General features: G+C 40.2%; 2 protein-coding genes across 2 annotated transcripts in view; one reads left to right on the plus strand and one right to left on the minus strand.

Moving 5' to 3' along the window:
* GPR39 (G protein-coupled receptor 39) overlaps nucleotides 1-8,543 on the plus strand; it is a 163,396-nt gene extending 154,853 nt beyond the window's left edge. The window contains exon 3 of the mRNA XM_034432417.3: nucleotides 6,217-8,543. Within this exon, the coding sequence (XP_034288308.3) occupies nucleotides 6,217-6,737 (521 nt within the window). The 3' untranslated portion in view covers nucleotides 6,738-8,543. The remainder of the gene's footprint in view (nucleotides 1-6,216) is intronic.
* The window catches only part of LYPD1 (LY6/PLAUR domain containing 1), a 36,285-nt gene continuing 22,309 nt past the window's right edge, over nucleotides 3,331-17,306 (minus strand). Inside the window, exon 3 of the mRNA XM_034423888.3 lies at nucleotides 3,331-7,361. Within this exon, the coding sequence (XP_034279779.2) occupies nucleotides 7,123-7,361 (239 nt within the window). The 3' untranslated portion in view covers nucleotides 3,331-7,122. The remainder of the gene's footprint in view (nucleotides 7,362-17,306) is intronic.

Consider the following 17,306-nt stretch of genomic DNA (forward strand, 5'->3'; position numbering starts at 1 on the left):
CAAAGCCAGAGCTGCAAATGCTGTAACAATAATGCCCACGTCTGCCCAACATGTGGCAGAACATTCCGTGCCCATATAGGCCTTACCAGCCATCTGCGAACACACCATGGACAGCCCATAACCTGTTAGATCTCAAGGTCCTCTTCGAACACGATGGACAAACATCATCATTGGCATGTGTGTTTACAGAGTACTAACCAAGCTTTCCTCCTGAACTATTTCAGTCTGTACTTTTTCCCAGCTCAATTTTTATTCACAGTAGTGGCTGAAGTTGCTTATACATCCATCAAAGCACAGGAAAGTGAGCAAAGTCTGTGTAGCTTACGTGAAATAAAATAAGAACATCTTAATTTGATATCACAATTTATTTTGCATTTCTGAAACATGAGCAATATTGAAATAAAATTATATTGTAGGATATAAACAGATGATATTTTGATAAGCTATTAATGATTCTTTAAACACGTTAGAAAACCTGTAGGTGCTCAGATATTGCTGGAATGTATTCAGGTTAGTACCAGTAGCGAGTTCCCTACTATAAGGTGCCTTAAAAATGCTCTTTAGTGGGTAATATATGCAATTGAGGAAAATTAATACACATTTAATGTTGTAATCCAGAATTTATTTAGGAGTATATTTAGGAATAAATCTAATGGTATCATTTATAAACCATTTTACTAGTTAAGGGAAGATTCACAATTCTTTGCCCACATCATTAGTAGTAACTGCTTTCCATAGGCACCGTAGAGAAGCTATGTCAAATCTCACAAGTCCTCATCACTTCCTTTGTGAGGCTACATTCATGGTAGGGGAAAGGACTATGAGATTCACTGCTTCTCACAGATCTTTCACTCAGTGTTCTTATATTTATGCTTGAAGAAGTCACAGTGAAGCTTCAATAGTTGTTGTTGCACCTTAGTTTCAGCTGATAAGGACTCTTGCCTAGCACAATGCATTATCTGTGTTCTTACTTTAAGCAGAGATACAGTGGACTTAGTTAAAAATGGATGGGAACCATTAAATGACCGCTTTATTGGGTTTTGCTTAAATTTGTACCCTTACAAAGTACAGTAAGTCCTTGACAACTCAGTATGTTCTAGGAATAGGGCAGGTGCACTTTTTACTAGGCCAGTGTTTCTCAACCGTGGCAATGTCAAGATGTGCGGACTTCAACTCCCAGAATTCCACAGCCAGCATGTTTGGAATCCTGGGAGCTGAAGTCTACACAGCTTGACATTTCTGAGATTGAGAATCACTGATCTAGACAATACAGAGGTTTCCCATCTAAGAACATTTGGTTTAAAGGGTGACACAGAAGTAATTGAGCAATAGCATTGTGTAAACCTATTTTCCTCCACAATATAAAAATCATTGTTATTCTACAGGGCCAATTAGTATCTTCTCTCCATCCCATTTGTATTGATTGTACCAGCACATTAAGAAGAGTAAAATAAATGTTACATTTTATGCTATTGTAGCCTCGATGAAAATAACAGATTTATGGATGAATCTTAAAAGGATCGAATCTCCAAACATTTATTCACATCTCTGCAAAAAAGAAATGTTTTTTTTCCTGGGGTAGCAAGAGATGAGCAATTACTTGTGCTCACAAAAATGACAGTTTACACGAAGAGTTCTCTGCTTTTCCTTGAAACACTAACCTCTACAATACAGTACAAGGTTACCATCAACTCATTTTTCACTTGCTCTGTATAGAATAAAGCAGTTGGTTCCTCATGAGGTGTCTAGGGAAGGAATTACTTGGACATCGTATAATCTAAATAAAAGTCGGCAGCAAGGGTATCAATGGAAAAAGCAAAATTTGAACATGCTTTTTTTTTATAAACAGGTAAAGTATTATTTTGCCCATATTAATTATACATTGTGCATTTTGTACGTTATACTCATCGTATAGAAAGTGTTACGTATTAAGTGCTGATTACAAATTTTACTTAAGAAGTAACAACTGGAATTCCTTCCCACATTTTTATTTAATTTACTACCAAAGGCCCACAGACAATACAGCTTAAATGAAGAGCCAGTACACCTGTAAAGTTAATTCCTTAACTTTTTAAATCTTCAGCATTAGAGACAGAGTTCCAATCTTGCAGGAAAAAGGTTCTGACATTGGAAAGCAACTCAGAAGTATGTTGCAGATTGCATATTTCATGCTCTGACCAATAAGGATTTTTCTGATTTGGTCACACATTGCATCCTGGAGTTGGCTAGCTGGTTCTGCCAAACTCCATAGAAGATATTGAATGCTGATTTTTGGGGGGTTGGAACTAATTATAGTTAGCTGGAGAGGCCTTGGGCTTCCAGAGCACCAAGCAGAAGAATGGAAAATTTCAAGGATCCAAAGGCCAGCCAGGATTTTAAGAGCAGACATTTGTTATACTGTGTACTTTATAATAAATACTGGTATTTAACAATGGTACATTACAGAAAATATATTAAAGGCTGCCACTTCATATTTAGGTATTAACTAAGCCATTGTTGTAAGGCAAAGGCACTGGGAATGCTCTAAACTGGAGAAAATGGGGGAATACATAAGGGCATTAAAAAATTAATGTAATCAACTCAAGAGAGAATTAATTGAACCACTTTTGTAATTTTAAAAATATAATTGTCCATTTAATAAAAGTAATAAAGGTCTTACTGATGTTTTTCAAAAAAAATTGGGATTACAATTTATGAAAAACAGAATTTATTTGGTAAATATGTTGACTCTATTTTGTCTTATTTCTTCACTTCATTTTCTTAGATTTCTGTTTTTTATCAAGTTATATACTTTGCTGGCTATTTAATCTCACATGTTAAAAACCAATTATACTAGTGTTTTACTTCTTCTTTTTAAGGAAAAACAAGATTGTAAAAATAACATAATAAAACACACAACAAAGGTTAAGGTGGCCCACATGACTGAGCCTTAAAACATTTCTGTATTTCTGCTTAGAAGTTAGCGATGGATGAGTGATTTCTCAGATCAGGACATTTGTGATAATAGGCCTGAAAGGAAACCACTTTTAAGGTTCACTGTTTAAAATGTCATTTAGTTATTCCATAATTTACACACACACACACAACTATATTAAGTCCATGTGTCTTCAGTGGCTTCTGTGTCACGGCTCATTGATCTTTTGTTCTTCTTAATGATAATGAGAACGAGAGTGAAATAGGAACGAAGGCATGACCTTACTGTATCTTAATACAAGACACATCAAGTGGTAGGTAGGTCATGATCCTGAAAAATTAAGACTATAATAGTAGAAAGTAAAAAAACAGAATGACAGCGAGTCCCTGAGAAGATAAAAAAAGAACAAGACATAATGAGCAGAAGAGTTATTTGTTTAATGTTTGCTATTTCCAGTTGATAATTTTAATACATAATAAACTTCAAGAAATATGAATTGCCAGGGGTCCCAGATATTAAGAGTGGTTAGGTACTTGGGGAATTTAGACATGAGTTTTCTAACAAAATTGTCATCATGGGGGATATAACAAAACACAAAGCTCTAATGAATAAAAATGTTTCTTGCCACTCTCAAAAGTCTCTTCATCAAAATGCTTTTTACTAGCCTGTATAGTATACTTCCAACATTAACAGTGGGTTACATTTTTACTTTCTAGAAAAGTTTTGGGGCCCAGGGATGTTCTTGAAATAAAACTGATGATGCTCATAATAGGTACTTTGCTTTTCACTTCTTAAAAGCATTTTTTTAAAAAATAACATCGGATCAGCGCCTTGTAAATCTTAGGTTAAGGTCTTGGGGCAAATGGGCTTTCTTGAACTTCACCAAAAGGAACTCTAGCATATGTATGCATATATGCACACACACTCAACTTTGCATCACAGGGAGAAACACTAACTTTGTGTATGTTTTCTAGTCTTGTTTTGCTTCTTTGTCTAGTAACCATTCAACGTCTTGCCAACTTGTGACATGCCTTGTTTAACCTATTTATTTATCAAATGTATTGGCTGCCCAAGAGTTACCCCATGTAAGATTGGTGACCAATAATTTGATAATTAGAATAAACCTGCCAATTTCAGATATCATGGCAACCCTAACCATGTATCAGTTACTCCTTCAGCACAAATTACAGCATATTGCACTTACTTCGTTTTTATTTCCCAGCTGCTCAACACTTAAGTTTTGTAAATTTACTTACCTCTGCACCCTAAATCAGTCCCTTAAGGCAGAGCAATAGTCTTAACTGTGGTTATAGAGCCAGACATATTACAAACTGAAAATGTAGTTTAAAATCATCTCAAAGCTTTGGTGTTTCATCTGTGTTTGACAAATTATCTCTCTGTTCACCCTTAATCATACACATTTAGAAGAAACTTGAAGAGGAATAGTAGTAACTCTATACTTTGCCGAAGCAGATTGTATCAAATAGGGTTAAAAGCCTGAACTAATTAGTGTATCTGCCAATATAGTTTCACCACCCACAAGGAGTCTTAAAGAATATGCCTAAGGAAATTGGCAATTTACTGTGTTTACTAAAACTTTTGTTTTTGCAAATTTCTGTTAGGCATAAAGGTAACAGGTGCATATATATGATTTTGTACAAAATGCTGAAATCTAAGCTTTCAACATAATGAAAACTTCATACAATTACAAAAAAATTAACCTGTTTATTAACCAAAAGTAAACATTAAAATCAAAAGATTCACAAATCTATTTATTACACAGAGTTTATGATCAGTTCTGACTCTTCCAGGGTACTGCTGTCAATTCCTATTTTCTTCTGCTTACATTCATAATTGTTCTCTTATATTTTTCAAAACAATTTGTCTTTGATTTTGAATTCTGGATCTTCCCAATTATTTTATTGAGTACATATTCTACAATTTAGTAGTGACTTGGTAAAGAATCCAGATTCATTTAGACAAAAGCAACATAAAGCCTGCATTTTCTAATAAAGCAAATCGAGTTGTAGGACTAGCTTTAAAGCAAGTAAATTTTTTAGCAAGTATGATGTAAAACTCCACAAATCAAAGAAAAACTTGCAGTGGAACAGCCAACATTTGGATAAATTATTTTCTTTCACATATAAGGCACCTTTGCGCTAAAACAAGGAATACCCCAGCAAGGGTAAATAGGCTTAACATGTTATTTCTTTCCCTCAAATCCATCCATGAACATGCATCAAGGGGGAGTCTATAAATGCATCCTTCATTTTATAGTGATTTTTTTTAAATTTAGTAATATTTCAGTAATTGAAATTGGGTTGGAAATCAGACTATACTCAACTATCATTCCGGAAAGATGGTTTAACCCTGGAACTAAAAATTTGATTAAGAAAATGGAAGTTAAGCAAACCATTGTTCAGGATGATTTATCACATTAGTTTTTTTAACAGATAAATAAGACAATGTGTGTGAAGCATGTTTAATATTTTAAAACTATGCAATCGGTAAGTATTTTTGTCAGCCCTGGGAGCCTGGCATTCTTTTCTTGCCAGCAATAAGAAAGTCAATGATAAATATTTTCATATATTTTTTTCAATAAAAGTAACCTAACCTCAATGAAATAAATACTCACATTTATAGGTGAATGCAAAATACCTGGACAGCAAAATTTGGAACAAATTTTGTATTCTCTAGAAGCTCCATTTCCAGGAACATTTAATGCTTGTTCTCTGTGCCATTTTATTTTAATTGAACTGCAGCTCCTTTCCTGAATTCCTTATATACTCTGTCATAAAAAGAGCCTCTCACACTGTACATAAAAATATTTTCTGTAGGAGAAAAGGTACCAAAAATAATGCCAAATTGTATGCACATTTTTTAAAATATAAGTGGAATTTGATCTGCTTTTGGATATTGCCTGTTCTAATATGGCTGTATTATTTAGTCATGAAAAGGAGGAGGAGGAATGGGCAACAGAGCATCAGTAACAAAATATTTCAAGAATGTAGTACAAATGAAATAAAGCATTTGAACTTAACCGATGTCAAAGATCAAAAGAAATGCTACCTTACATGTTACACAATACTTATTGGAATACAGACTCCAATGACCTTGAAACCCGTGGCTTGCCTTTTCCCCTCCTGTCTCTCTCAGAACATGTTTTGCTACTGGCGGAAGATGCTGTCAAGCAAAACACTGAAAAATTGGTATCATTTCCTAGCCGGTAAGTGGAGCACTGATACTAAATATTTTATGATTTGGTTTCACAAGTTCTTTTTCTCTCTTCTCCTTCCTTGCAGGTTTGATTGTTGCAACACTGGCAATATGCTGGCTACCGAATCAAGTTCGAAGGATCATGACGGCTGCCAGGCCCAAGCAAGACTGGACAGTCTCTTATTTTAGGGCATATATCATTCTCGTCCCCATAGCAGATATTTTCTTTTACCTTAGCTCTGTGGTGAATCCACTCCTGTACAACATTTCCTCCCAACAGTTCCGGAAGGTCTTTCTTCAAGTCCTCCGATGTCGCCTGTCCATAGAACATGCCAACAAGCAGAAGTATTTGGCAACTAGTTTAAACTCAGTAACCAGTGTCAACCATTCCAAACGTCCATTGATCTTCATGTCATTCAGGCGAAAGTCGTCCACCAAAGCAGCACAGAAGGTGTCCTCAAATATTCTTCAGGATGAGGCTGAAATTGACTCCACTTTACCAAAACAGAGTCCCGAGTCACTAGAGCTCAATGTGAGAACAATGCCTCTGGAGACTAGCATAGATCCAAGTCCTGTTAACCAGAATGGCATTTGTGAACATGAGTAGTAAATACTCATAAAGAAACATTACAGGATACACAATAGACTAAAAGAAGCAATAAAGGAAAACAAAAGAAAGACTTTACAGCCAACAACTTGTACCCCTCCAAGTTCAAGTACAATAGACGATTTTCCAATAACATGAATGATAGTGCTTTCGAATGGACGACTGTTGATTATTGTTTTCTTTGTTTCGTTTTGTTTTAAAGTGCATACTGGAAAAATCAGACAACTAAATCTATTCTGCAAGTAATGAAGTTGTTGAGACTTCTTTCAGATAAAACTCTTCTTCTGGGAAAGCAAACAACAACATCACAATGGAAGCCAGCTGTGCCTTTGAGAGAAGCGACACAGGAAGAATGATGGCGACAAAGCAAATCTTCCCTTAGAGTTTAGCACTGTGCGGGTGATAGAAACAGCAAGCTAGACAGCAGTATGGTTGTTAATACTCCTGCCCTAGGCACGGTGCCAGCATTTCCTCGCTTCTTTGGCCTGGGCCCATTACAAAGTGGAGTGTTGCAACAACTTATACAAACAGAGTTTATCTTCCCTGGAGTACAGAAAGTCTGGTATCCGGCAGAGGTCATGAGACAAGCTGCAGAGGAGGCACAGGACTTGCGATACAGGATCCCTGCGACACAGAACAAGAACTGATTTAGTCTAATATGAACAAATATGCTCTCCACTGTCAATTAGCAATTCCTATAACTGAAGGGCTGCCAAGCATTCACATGGTGACTATGAATGCCAGTGCATGCCAGGACATTCAGCTCATTAGTACTTATTATGTTTTAACAGGAAAAAATAAAGCTTAAATAAAACGGCATTACTCTTAAAACATGCCATTCCCTCCAATCCCTATAAGGCCTGAAAATGAGGAGGGGAAAATGTGTTGTGTCACACATTGTTAAGTGTCGCAAGACATTTAAAATCTTTAAAGGTTTAATATTTGAATTTGATACAATCGTCAGAGTATTGTTTGATTTTTCAAGAGAATCCATGGTTTGTTATACATTTTAGAAATTCTTCAGTATTTCTGTAAAAAAAACAAAACCCTAAACTGTGAAAAGCTCATAGGGGAACTCAGCAGAATGTTGTACATTACATGGAAGAAAAGATTAGAAAAATCTCTTTCTTGTAACTGGGCTATTGCCATATGAAGCTGGGTACACTGTTATTAAAGGTATATGCCAAAGGTTTGCTTCAAAAGTTCTGGTAGTTATAAAATGAACTCTCCTTTAATATATGCACTTATAGAAACATACACAAAGTGAACTGCTTATATTATGCACCCAGCTGTCATATGACCTCAAAATCTCTTCTTTCTGATAGAAATTCAGCTTTGGGCTGGATACATAAATAATACGGCTATCAAACACTAAGTTTGATAGCCGTATTCTCAGACAATTTCCTTTCGGGATTTCTGGAAGTAACCTTCATAGTTAATTTAAAACAATTGTTTCCTTTTAAGTAAAACTTGTGCTGATCTTGCTTTATTGGAGAGAAAATTAAACATGGATGAAACATAAAAAATGCATTTGTTATATTCAAGGAATTAAATATTTTCAAAAATGTATGTTCCAGCAAAAATGTAGAAAACATTAGCTTGTTTTGACACTCATTTGTCACTGATATATGTAAAATGTAAGAATTTCATAATCTCCTATTTAATCCACGATTCACTGCTGATCAGCAAATAAGTACCATTTTAGAGCTAGAAAAACAAAAATGTTTTACCTTACACGACAGTACGTTTGATTAAAAAAATGTACTAGGAATACCAATAAAGGCACTTATATACAAATAGTATTTGCAATATTAGGAATTAGTAATTTGCAATCTAAATCAGTTAATCTTTAATATATTGCATTCTCCAGCTGCACCCTTGAATGGGCCAGTCCAATTGTTAATTTGGTTCAGTTGACCCTGTTCTGGTAGAAAACATATAGACCACTAAATTTTGCATATAAAAATGGTTCTTTGCAACTTCTAATTGAAGTTCTTTGAATGGTCATCTGTGAATTCATACATATGGGGTGTGTTCTTATTCAAGTCCTACTGAAAATATTCTAGAGCTTAAGGAATTTCTTAATGGGAATCCCACCCCTCATACGTAGTCCATTTGACTGACATGGCTCCCACTGAATCCTTTCAATTACCGAGGCTGATACAACGAATCTAGAGAAACATTAAGGTCAACCAGCTCCTTGTGGAGTTAGGAGGGAAGTTTGTGTAAATTCACAGATGTTCACTCAAGTTACAGATAAGCAAACCATTTTTGTACTTCTAAGATAATTAAAGAAAAGGCTCTTCCTCCATTTTTCAGAGAACAAAGACCCAGGCAACAACTTTGGATAAAAAATGAAAATTGTATCTAGATTTGGAGAGGGCATATTTGCTTAGGTGATTTGTAACAAAAGACTGGCAACTGCAGGTGTCTAATTGGAAAAAAAATGACTCAGCCAAGTCCATTGAGAAGGGCTGTAGTCTGCTGCAAAGAGAAAGAGGGTGCTTTTTGAATATTGAAGGAAAGATGTAGTTTCACACTCAGTCATAAAGAGACTGCAACCGTCATAAATATGAGTTGCCAAGCATCTGAATTTTGATCACATGACCATGGAGATCCTGCAATGGTTGTTAGTGTGAAAATAAGCCATAGGTCACTTTTTTCAGTGCTGTTGTAACTTTGAATGGTCACTAAATAAACTTGTAAGTCAAGGACCAGGGTGGATAAAAATCAATGATTTTTTTAAAAAAAAATCAAAAAAATCAGTTTTTTTTTTATTTAAATCGATTTTTTTGATTTTTATCAAATTTATTTTAATAAAAAACTTTTGGGGTAAAAATCTATCGTAAGATAGTTTTCTATTTAAGATACATAAATAATTTAGTTTATTCAGCATGAAATGGAGCTTAGTTATGTAGCCTGAGGCTGTATATTTTGCAACACTGGGACTATCAGTGAGTCAACAGTGGGTCAAAGGAGTAGCAGAGATGACAGTTGCTCTTTAAAAATTAGTATTTAAATCGAGTTGATTTAAATCAAGCCTTTTTACTAGTGATTTAAATCATGATTTAAATTGTGATTTAAATCAACTCAATTTAAATCAAATCCACCCTGTCAAGGACTACCCACAGATGAAGCTATGAAGGAATTTATTGCACCTGGCAGCCTACAGGCAAGCCAGTGTAGGACGAGAAAGGTTGTGTGTGTGTAAAGGTTTCACACAAGAATATAGTAGCCCTTCAAAAGCAAACATTTTATAAAATAATGAAAATACCATCCACTGGTGATTAGAAGGATATTCAAGGTATTGAAGAGGGCTGAAACATTGTTTTCTTGAATAGTCTGTTAAAGCTGCCTGCTTAGCTGAGAAGGAGACTTTTGTGGAATAAAAACCCTTTCTGAAGAAAAGCGTTATCTAGTTTCTGATCTGAGTATCAGGTGACAGAATAGCTAAATGGATGGAAGAGACAACAAAGTTTTACTTTTTCATACATCTGACTGAATTCGGCATAATGGGGAACCAGAACCTTGTCACTGAGGATAATTGAAAAGGTGTGGGTTTGAGAAAAAACCACAATAGAAACTCTAACTTTGAGAAGAGAAGAAGGCAATCTTTTGATAACAAGCCATGGAAGATTAGAGCTGGTGTGCGATAGTTGTTCCAAAGAGGAAAGTGAAAGATGTGGAGAGTGCAAAAAAGTGAGCCTCCCAGTAATGAGAGGATTCTCATGTCAGGAACAATGACTGCAATTGGGTGGTTAGCCACAGTGCTTGAATGAAAGGCAAGGAGAAAATGTTAATGAGGGCCTGAGGAAGCAGTGGTGGTTAGCATTATAATACTTTAGGAAATCTATGGAGTTGATCAGGAATATGGAAAGCAGAAGGATAATGGTCAAAATCCAATGCCCATCCTAGAAGAGACCAATGGATGCTAAAGCAATACAAGAGCACAAGATAGCAGAAAGGGAATTTTCAGAGGGAGACATGATTGGCTTTGACTCCCAAAATCTCAAGATAATGGGGGGTCCCTCCTATATCTGATATCGCATGGGTGTCAAACTTGATTGCGTCACGTGATATATTGCAGTTTTTTTGCCTTTGAGGAGCCTGAGTGGGCGTGGCCTGTGCATGATGCATCTGGCCCACAGGCCGCCAGTTTGACACTCCTGTGATATAGAGAGATGCCATGCAGAATGAGAACTCAGGTGAGATCTATCATGTGTTTTCCCCTTAAAAGATGCATTTTGTGTCTGAAGGGGTTTGGATTTTCTAAACTGGCAAATCTGGAATTGATACACAAGTAGAATCAAAGCAGCAGGGTGAAAAATCTGCAATTATAGGGCCATGTGAAAAGACTTAGCTCTTCTTCCTTTCTGTTTTGCTCCAATTGGAAGGAGCGGCTCCTTTAGAAGGTTTTATACATACATTGAATTATTTTCTTGATGCTGAAGGTAAAATTGCAGATGTCTCTGGATTGATTTATTATATCAATTTATACAGCCACCCATCTTGCAATCATGACTCTGGACAGCAAAGGGAAAATTATTGGCAGAAGGAGATATAAAATATTTTTGAGGTAGGACATATGAGGTACTTGGTAACTTTTGAGACACAGTGAAAATTTTGGATAAAGACAAAGGGCCATAATAGTCTCAGAATTGGCTGCTCTAAGAGTCCACCTCCCCAGGAGTAGATTACAGGTTAGAGAGGGGATTGCACGGAATCTGTTTTGCTACCACTTGGCAAGGCTTACAAGAATCCATTGTGTGATCTTTCCTAAGGGATAAACAATGTCAACAATTACCCGACGAAGAAAGCTTGCTTTTATAAGGCTGAACCTGCAGAATGCGGCCTTGGAGGCCTTATGCCTGATCCAAAAGGCACATGAATGGGAAGAATGTCAACAGCCTATGTTATAAAACAAATAAAAGTAATAAAATGGCATCAAAATTAAGCAAAATAAAACAGCATGGAAAAAAAGAAAGCCAGGGAAGACCTCTTTAATAGCTCAGATAGGTATCTTGACAGAATAATTATGGTCCAAATCAACTGGCAAAGCTAACACATGGGGACATTGCTGTGTCATGATAATTTGTGATAACACAGTTGTTTTCTGAGTGGGGTATCTTTTTCCCTAGTCTCTTCGTACAGGTAGTCCTCGACTTACACCCACAATTGAGCCCAACATTTTGATAGCTAAGCAAGAAACTTGTTAAGTCAGTTGTGTCCCATTTTATCACCTTGTTTGCCACCGTTATTAAGCAAATCACTACAATTGTTAAATGAATCATGCAGTCATGAAGTGAATCTGGCTTCCTCCATTGATTTTGCTTCTCGAAAGCCAGCTGAGGTTACAAAGGGTGATCGCATGACCCTGGAGAAGTGCAACTGCCATAAATATATGCCAATTGCCAGGCCTGAATTTTGATCACGTGACCATGGTGATACTACAGCAGGCATGAGAAAACTTTTTACAGTGATGTTATAACTTTGAATGGTAACTAAATGAATGATTGTTAAGTCAAGGATTATTTAAAATAGGTTTTTTTCCCCCTTGTCTTATTTTTTTAATCTTTATACAACTTGTGTTATATAATAAATGTATACATTTATTTTAATGATATACTAAAATATATTATAATTTTAAAGTATTTCATCTTTTATGCGATATTGACATTTTCAGCTACTCCATTTGTGTAGATATGTTATTATTTTAAAAAGTAAATTGTAATTTTAAAAATGTAATACAATTATTTTTTTTAAAGAAATAATAATAAGATTGTACACATGAATGATTATAGTATTTTCAGGAATTTTTTTTCTGCACTAATTGGTAACAACATTTGCATCTGTGGGGGAGAGATGGAACCTGTGACTGTATTTGCAGCATCTTGCTCTGCTGGTTCAAATTCCTGGATGAAATTGATGGAAGCTTCCAATTCCTGGCTATAAATATCACCTTTTCGGATTGCTGTAATTTATACAAGCCCAGACTTCCCTAGAGGATGGATACAGCTTGCGCAAGCGAGGAACTTGTTAAAACTACTCAAAAAGAAGAACGGTCTCTGATCAGAGGGACAGTAAACATGACTTTGCTGCAGCTGCACTGATATAAAATAATTGCTCAGGTCTATAATCATCTGAGTTGGGAGGGGTGCCTTTACCAATCCCTCCCTTTACATTATTTAAAAAGGTTTTTATGGGGTGATATGCAGACAAAAATAATGTTTCTCCTTCCCATCCATTCTCCCCTCCTGGATTCAATCCAGCCTCCTTCAAAGACTGGATTGAATCCTTTGTGCAAGGGAAAAACACTCCTGTATTTGCAGAAAGTGAAATTCAGGATCGACCCACTTCTGAAATGGGTCACTTGGAAGGGGTGAAGTTTGTACTACAGCCTAAGCAGGTTCCTTCTGGGAATCCATGTACTTTCAGTTTCTTCCCTCTTCTTGCACTTTTCCCTTTATTCTCCTCCCCAACTTTTAAAAATCCTTTTTTGAGTTTGTCTGTCTAATGCAGTTTTTGAAGTAGTTTTTAAAAATCTATTTGTTGATTTAAAAAATGCATTTATATTTCATATATTTTTGCAAGCTACAGTCAAATAAAAAGATTTTTACTTTATCTTTGACCTCTAGAAATGTTGGCTTTTCTGTAAACATTTATATTTGTGTCATCTGCTGTAATTTCCTGGTTATTAACATTCTTAGATTTATTTTATTTATTTATTTATTTGTTTAAATTTCTATACCGCCCTTCTCCAAATAGGACTCAGGGCGGTGCACAGCCTAAGTAAAAACAAAACATACAAAATTTAAAAAACAGTATTAAAATAATTAGATATTCTGGCCGTAAATTAAAACAACCCAATTTAAAACCAATTTAAAATTTAGCTCAAGCCAGCCCAGCTAGTTGAAATAAATAAGTTTTCAGGGCCCAACGAAAAATCCGGAGGTCTGTTATTATACGGAACTCCGGGGGAAGGTTATTCCAGAGGGTGGGCGCCGTCACAGAGAAGGCTCTCCCCCTGGGGGTCGCCAGCCGACATTGTCTGGCGGACGGCACCCTGAGGAGGCCCACTCTGTGCGAGCGTACTGGCCGGTGGGAGGCTATTGGTGGCAGTAGGCGGTCTCGTAAGTACCCCGGCCCTAAGCCATGGAGCGCTTTAAAGGTGGTCACCAATACCTTGAAGCGCACCTGGAAGACTACCGGGAGCCAGTGCAGCTCGCGCAGGAGAGGTGTCACATGGGAGCGCCTCGTCGCCCCCATAATCCCCCGCGCGGCTGCATTCTGGACCAGCTGGAGCCTCCGGGTGCACCCCAGGGGGAGCCCCATGTAGAGAGCGTTGCAGTAGTCCAGGCGGGAAGTGACTAGTGCCTGAGTGACTGTGCGTAGAGAGTCCCGATCTAGAAAGGGGCGCAACTGGCGTATCAGGCGAACCTGATAAAAAGCCCCCCTGGCCACGGCCGTCAAATGGTCTTCTAAAGACAGCCGTGCGTCCAGGAGGACGCCCAAGTTGCGAGCCCTCTCCGTGGGGGCGAGTGATTCGCCCCCAATAGCCAGCGATGGCGTCAGCTGGCTATATCGGGACGCTGGAAGCCACAGCCACTCGGTCTTGGAGGGGTTGAGTCGGAGCCTGTTTCTCCCCATCCAGGCCCGCACGGCCTCCAGGCACTGGGACATCACTTCAAGGGCATCGTTGGGGTGGCCTGGGGTGGAGATGTACAGCTGGGTGTCATCAGCGTACTGATGGAACTCCACCCCGAAGCCACGGATGATCTCACCCAGTGGCTTTACATAAATGTTGAACAGAAGGGGCGAGAGGACCGACCCTTGTGGCACCCCACAAGCAAGGTGCCTCGGGGTCGACCGCTGCCCCCCCGTCAACACAGATTGCGACCGGTCAGAGAGGTAGGAGGAGAACCACCGCAGAACGGTGCCCCCCACCCCCAACCCCGCCAACCGGTGCAACATGATACCATGGTCGATGGTATCAAAAGCCGCTGAGAGGTCTAACAGGACCAGGATAGAGGAGCAACCCCTATCCCGAGCCCTCCAGAGATCATCCACCAACGCGACCAATGCCATTTCCGTGCTGTGCCCAGGTCGGAAGCCGGACTGGAGCGGGTCTAGATAGACAGTTTCATCCAGGTACCGGGGAAGCTGTTGTGCTACCACACTCTCAACAACCTTCGCAACAAAGCGAAGGTTGGAGACTGGACGATAGTTAGCCAAAACAGCCGGATCCAGAGAGGGCTTCTTGAGGAGGGGCCTCACAACCGCTTCTTTCAAAGCGGCCGGCAGGACCCCCTCACTCAAAGAAGCGTTAACAATCTTCTGGAGCCAGCCTCGTGTCACCTCCCGGGAAGCCAGTACCAACCAGGAGGGACACGGGTCCAATAAACATGTGGTCGCATTCAGCCGTCCCAGGACCCTGTCCATGTCCTCGGGAGCCACAGGATCGAACTCCCCCCAGATAACACTCTCAAGACCTGCCTCAGTCATCCCATCCGGACATACCCAGTCAGAGGCCAGCCCTTCCCGAATCTGAGCGATTTTGTCATACAGATACTGCACAAAGTCCTCAGCTCGGCCCTGCAAGGGGTCATCCCGCGCTTCCAGATGGAGGAGGGAGCAGGTCACCCTAAACAGGGCGGCCGGGCGATTATCTGATGACGCGATAAGAGCGGCAAAATAGCTAGATTTTGCCGCTTTTATTGCCACTAGGTAGGTCTTAATATGAGACCTCACCAGTGTTCGGTCGGATTCGGAGCGGCTGGTCCTCCAACTACTCTCCAGGCGTCTTTTCCGGCGCTTCATCTCCCTAAGCTCCTCGGAGAACCAAGGAGCTAGGTGAGTTCGGTGCCGGGTCAGAGGCCGCAAAGGCACGACACGGTCCAAGGCCCCGGCAGCCGCACTATCCCAGGCGGCCACCAGGTCCTCAGCTGAGTCGTGAGTCATAGTCTCAGGAAATGGCCCAAGCTCCATCTGGAACCTATCAGGGTCCATCAGGCGCCTGGGGCGGAACCACCTGGTCGGTCCCGCCTCCCTGCGGCGGGGTGCAGCGGTTAGAAAGTCCAGTCGAAGGAGCGAGTGGTCAGACCATGACAAGGGTTCGATGACTATATCCCCTCTATCAAGGCCACTCGACCACTGACCAGAGACAAAAACTAAGTCCAGAGTGTGTCCACCCATGTGAGTGGGGTCATGAATTAACTGAGTAAGGTCCATGGCCGTCATGGAAGCCATGAACTCCCGAGCCACCTCAGACGTTTCGCCGACAGATGGCAGGTTGAAATCCCCCATGACTAGAAGTCTGGGGGTACCAACCGCCACCTCAGCTATAACGTTGAGCAGCTCAAGCAGGGCCGTTGCCACGCGGCAGGGAGCCAGGTACGTGATCAACAAGCCCATCTGTACTCCACGACCCCATCTCACAAAAAGGGACTCACATCCGGCTATCTGTGGAACAGTGGTCTCCCTCGGATCAAGACTTTCCTTTATAATAACCGCCACCCCCCCACCCCTGCCCTGAGCTCTCGGCTGATGGAATGCTCGGAAACCTGGTGGGCACATATCCACGAGGGGAACCCCCCCCTCATGGCCCAACCAGGTCTCCGTAATACCTGCCAGGTCCGCTCCCCCCTCCTGAATAAGATCGCAAATGAGGGGGGCTTTATTTACCACGGACCTGGCATTGCACGACAGCAGCCAAAGGCTCGGGCCCTGAGAGTCTGAACTGCCTGGGATACGAGAAGGGCTATGGGGACCGGGGCGCGCCACCGCTCGAAGATAGCGAGTGCGCGCCCCCACCACATGATGCGGCCCCCTGCTCCCGCCGTATCTGCCCCTCCCACTCAACACATTGATAGAAAAGCCCTCGACAGAATGGACTCTAATGTCCCCCTTACCCCCGGAATCTGCACCCTCCGTGGCCCCACTAACAGCTGGGCCGGACCCCTCCCCCCGTGGGTTAACCCCCAAACCCACACAACCCTCCCACCCCTTAAAATCCCTTAAAAATCTATCAAAAAGTTTCCCTAAAAAACCCCTCAATCCCCTTTTTGCAGCATGCCACCTCTCGGGGTGCCAAAGCCCGTCATAAAGGTAGGCCCTTGATAAAGTAGAGGGCCACACCTGCGAGAGGGGGGAGTCTCGCAGAATAAGAAGTTCTGTTGGTGAATACATCTAATCAATCAGTTAATTAATTAAGCTGGGGGAAGTCCACGGCCTGGGGGTAATCCAGATAGTCCAAGGTCTGGGGAGGGACATTCAGTCAATTCCAAGTCAATAAAGTCAATAAATCCAATAAATCCCACTGCTCTCTCACAGCAGTGGATGGAGTCTTAAGCCACTTTGAGGCCAGATGTTAACACCAGCTGCCCTCTCACGAAAGCTGGGAAGGGCCAGAAACCGCAGTCATCGTCCGGCTCCATACAAGGTGTCCTTCCGAGAAGAGAAGAATTTTAAATAAACTTGAACATCTGAAGCTTTTTTTTTTTTTAAACAAAAAAGGCACTGGAAAAGAATTTTCTAGGAGATGGGTAGGGCAAATATACTGAGTGGTAACCT

Source organism: Pantherophis guttatus, chromosome 1 (genome assembly GCF_059756535.1).
Source record: "Pantherophis guttatus breed Tessera chromosome 1, ASM5975653v1, whole genome shotgun sequence".
Classification (NCBI taxonomy): domain Eukaryota; kingdom Metazoa; phylum Chordata; class Lepidosauria; order Squamata; family Colubridae; genus Pantherophis; species Pantherophis guttatus.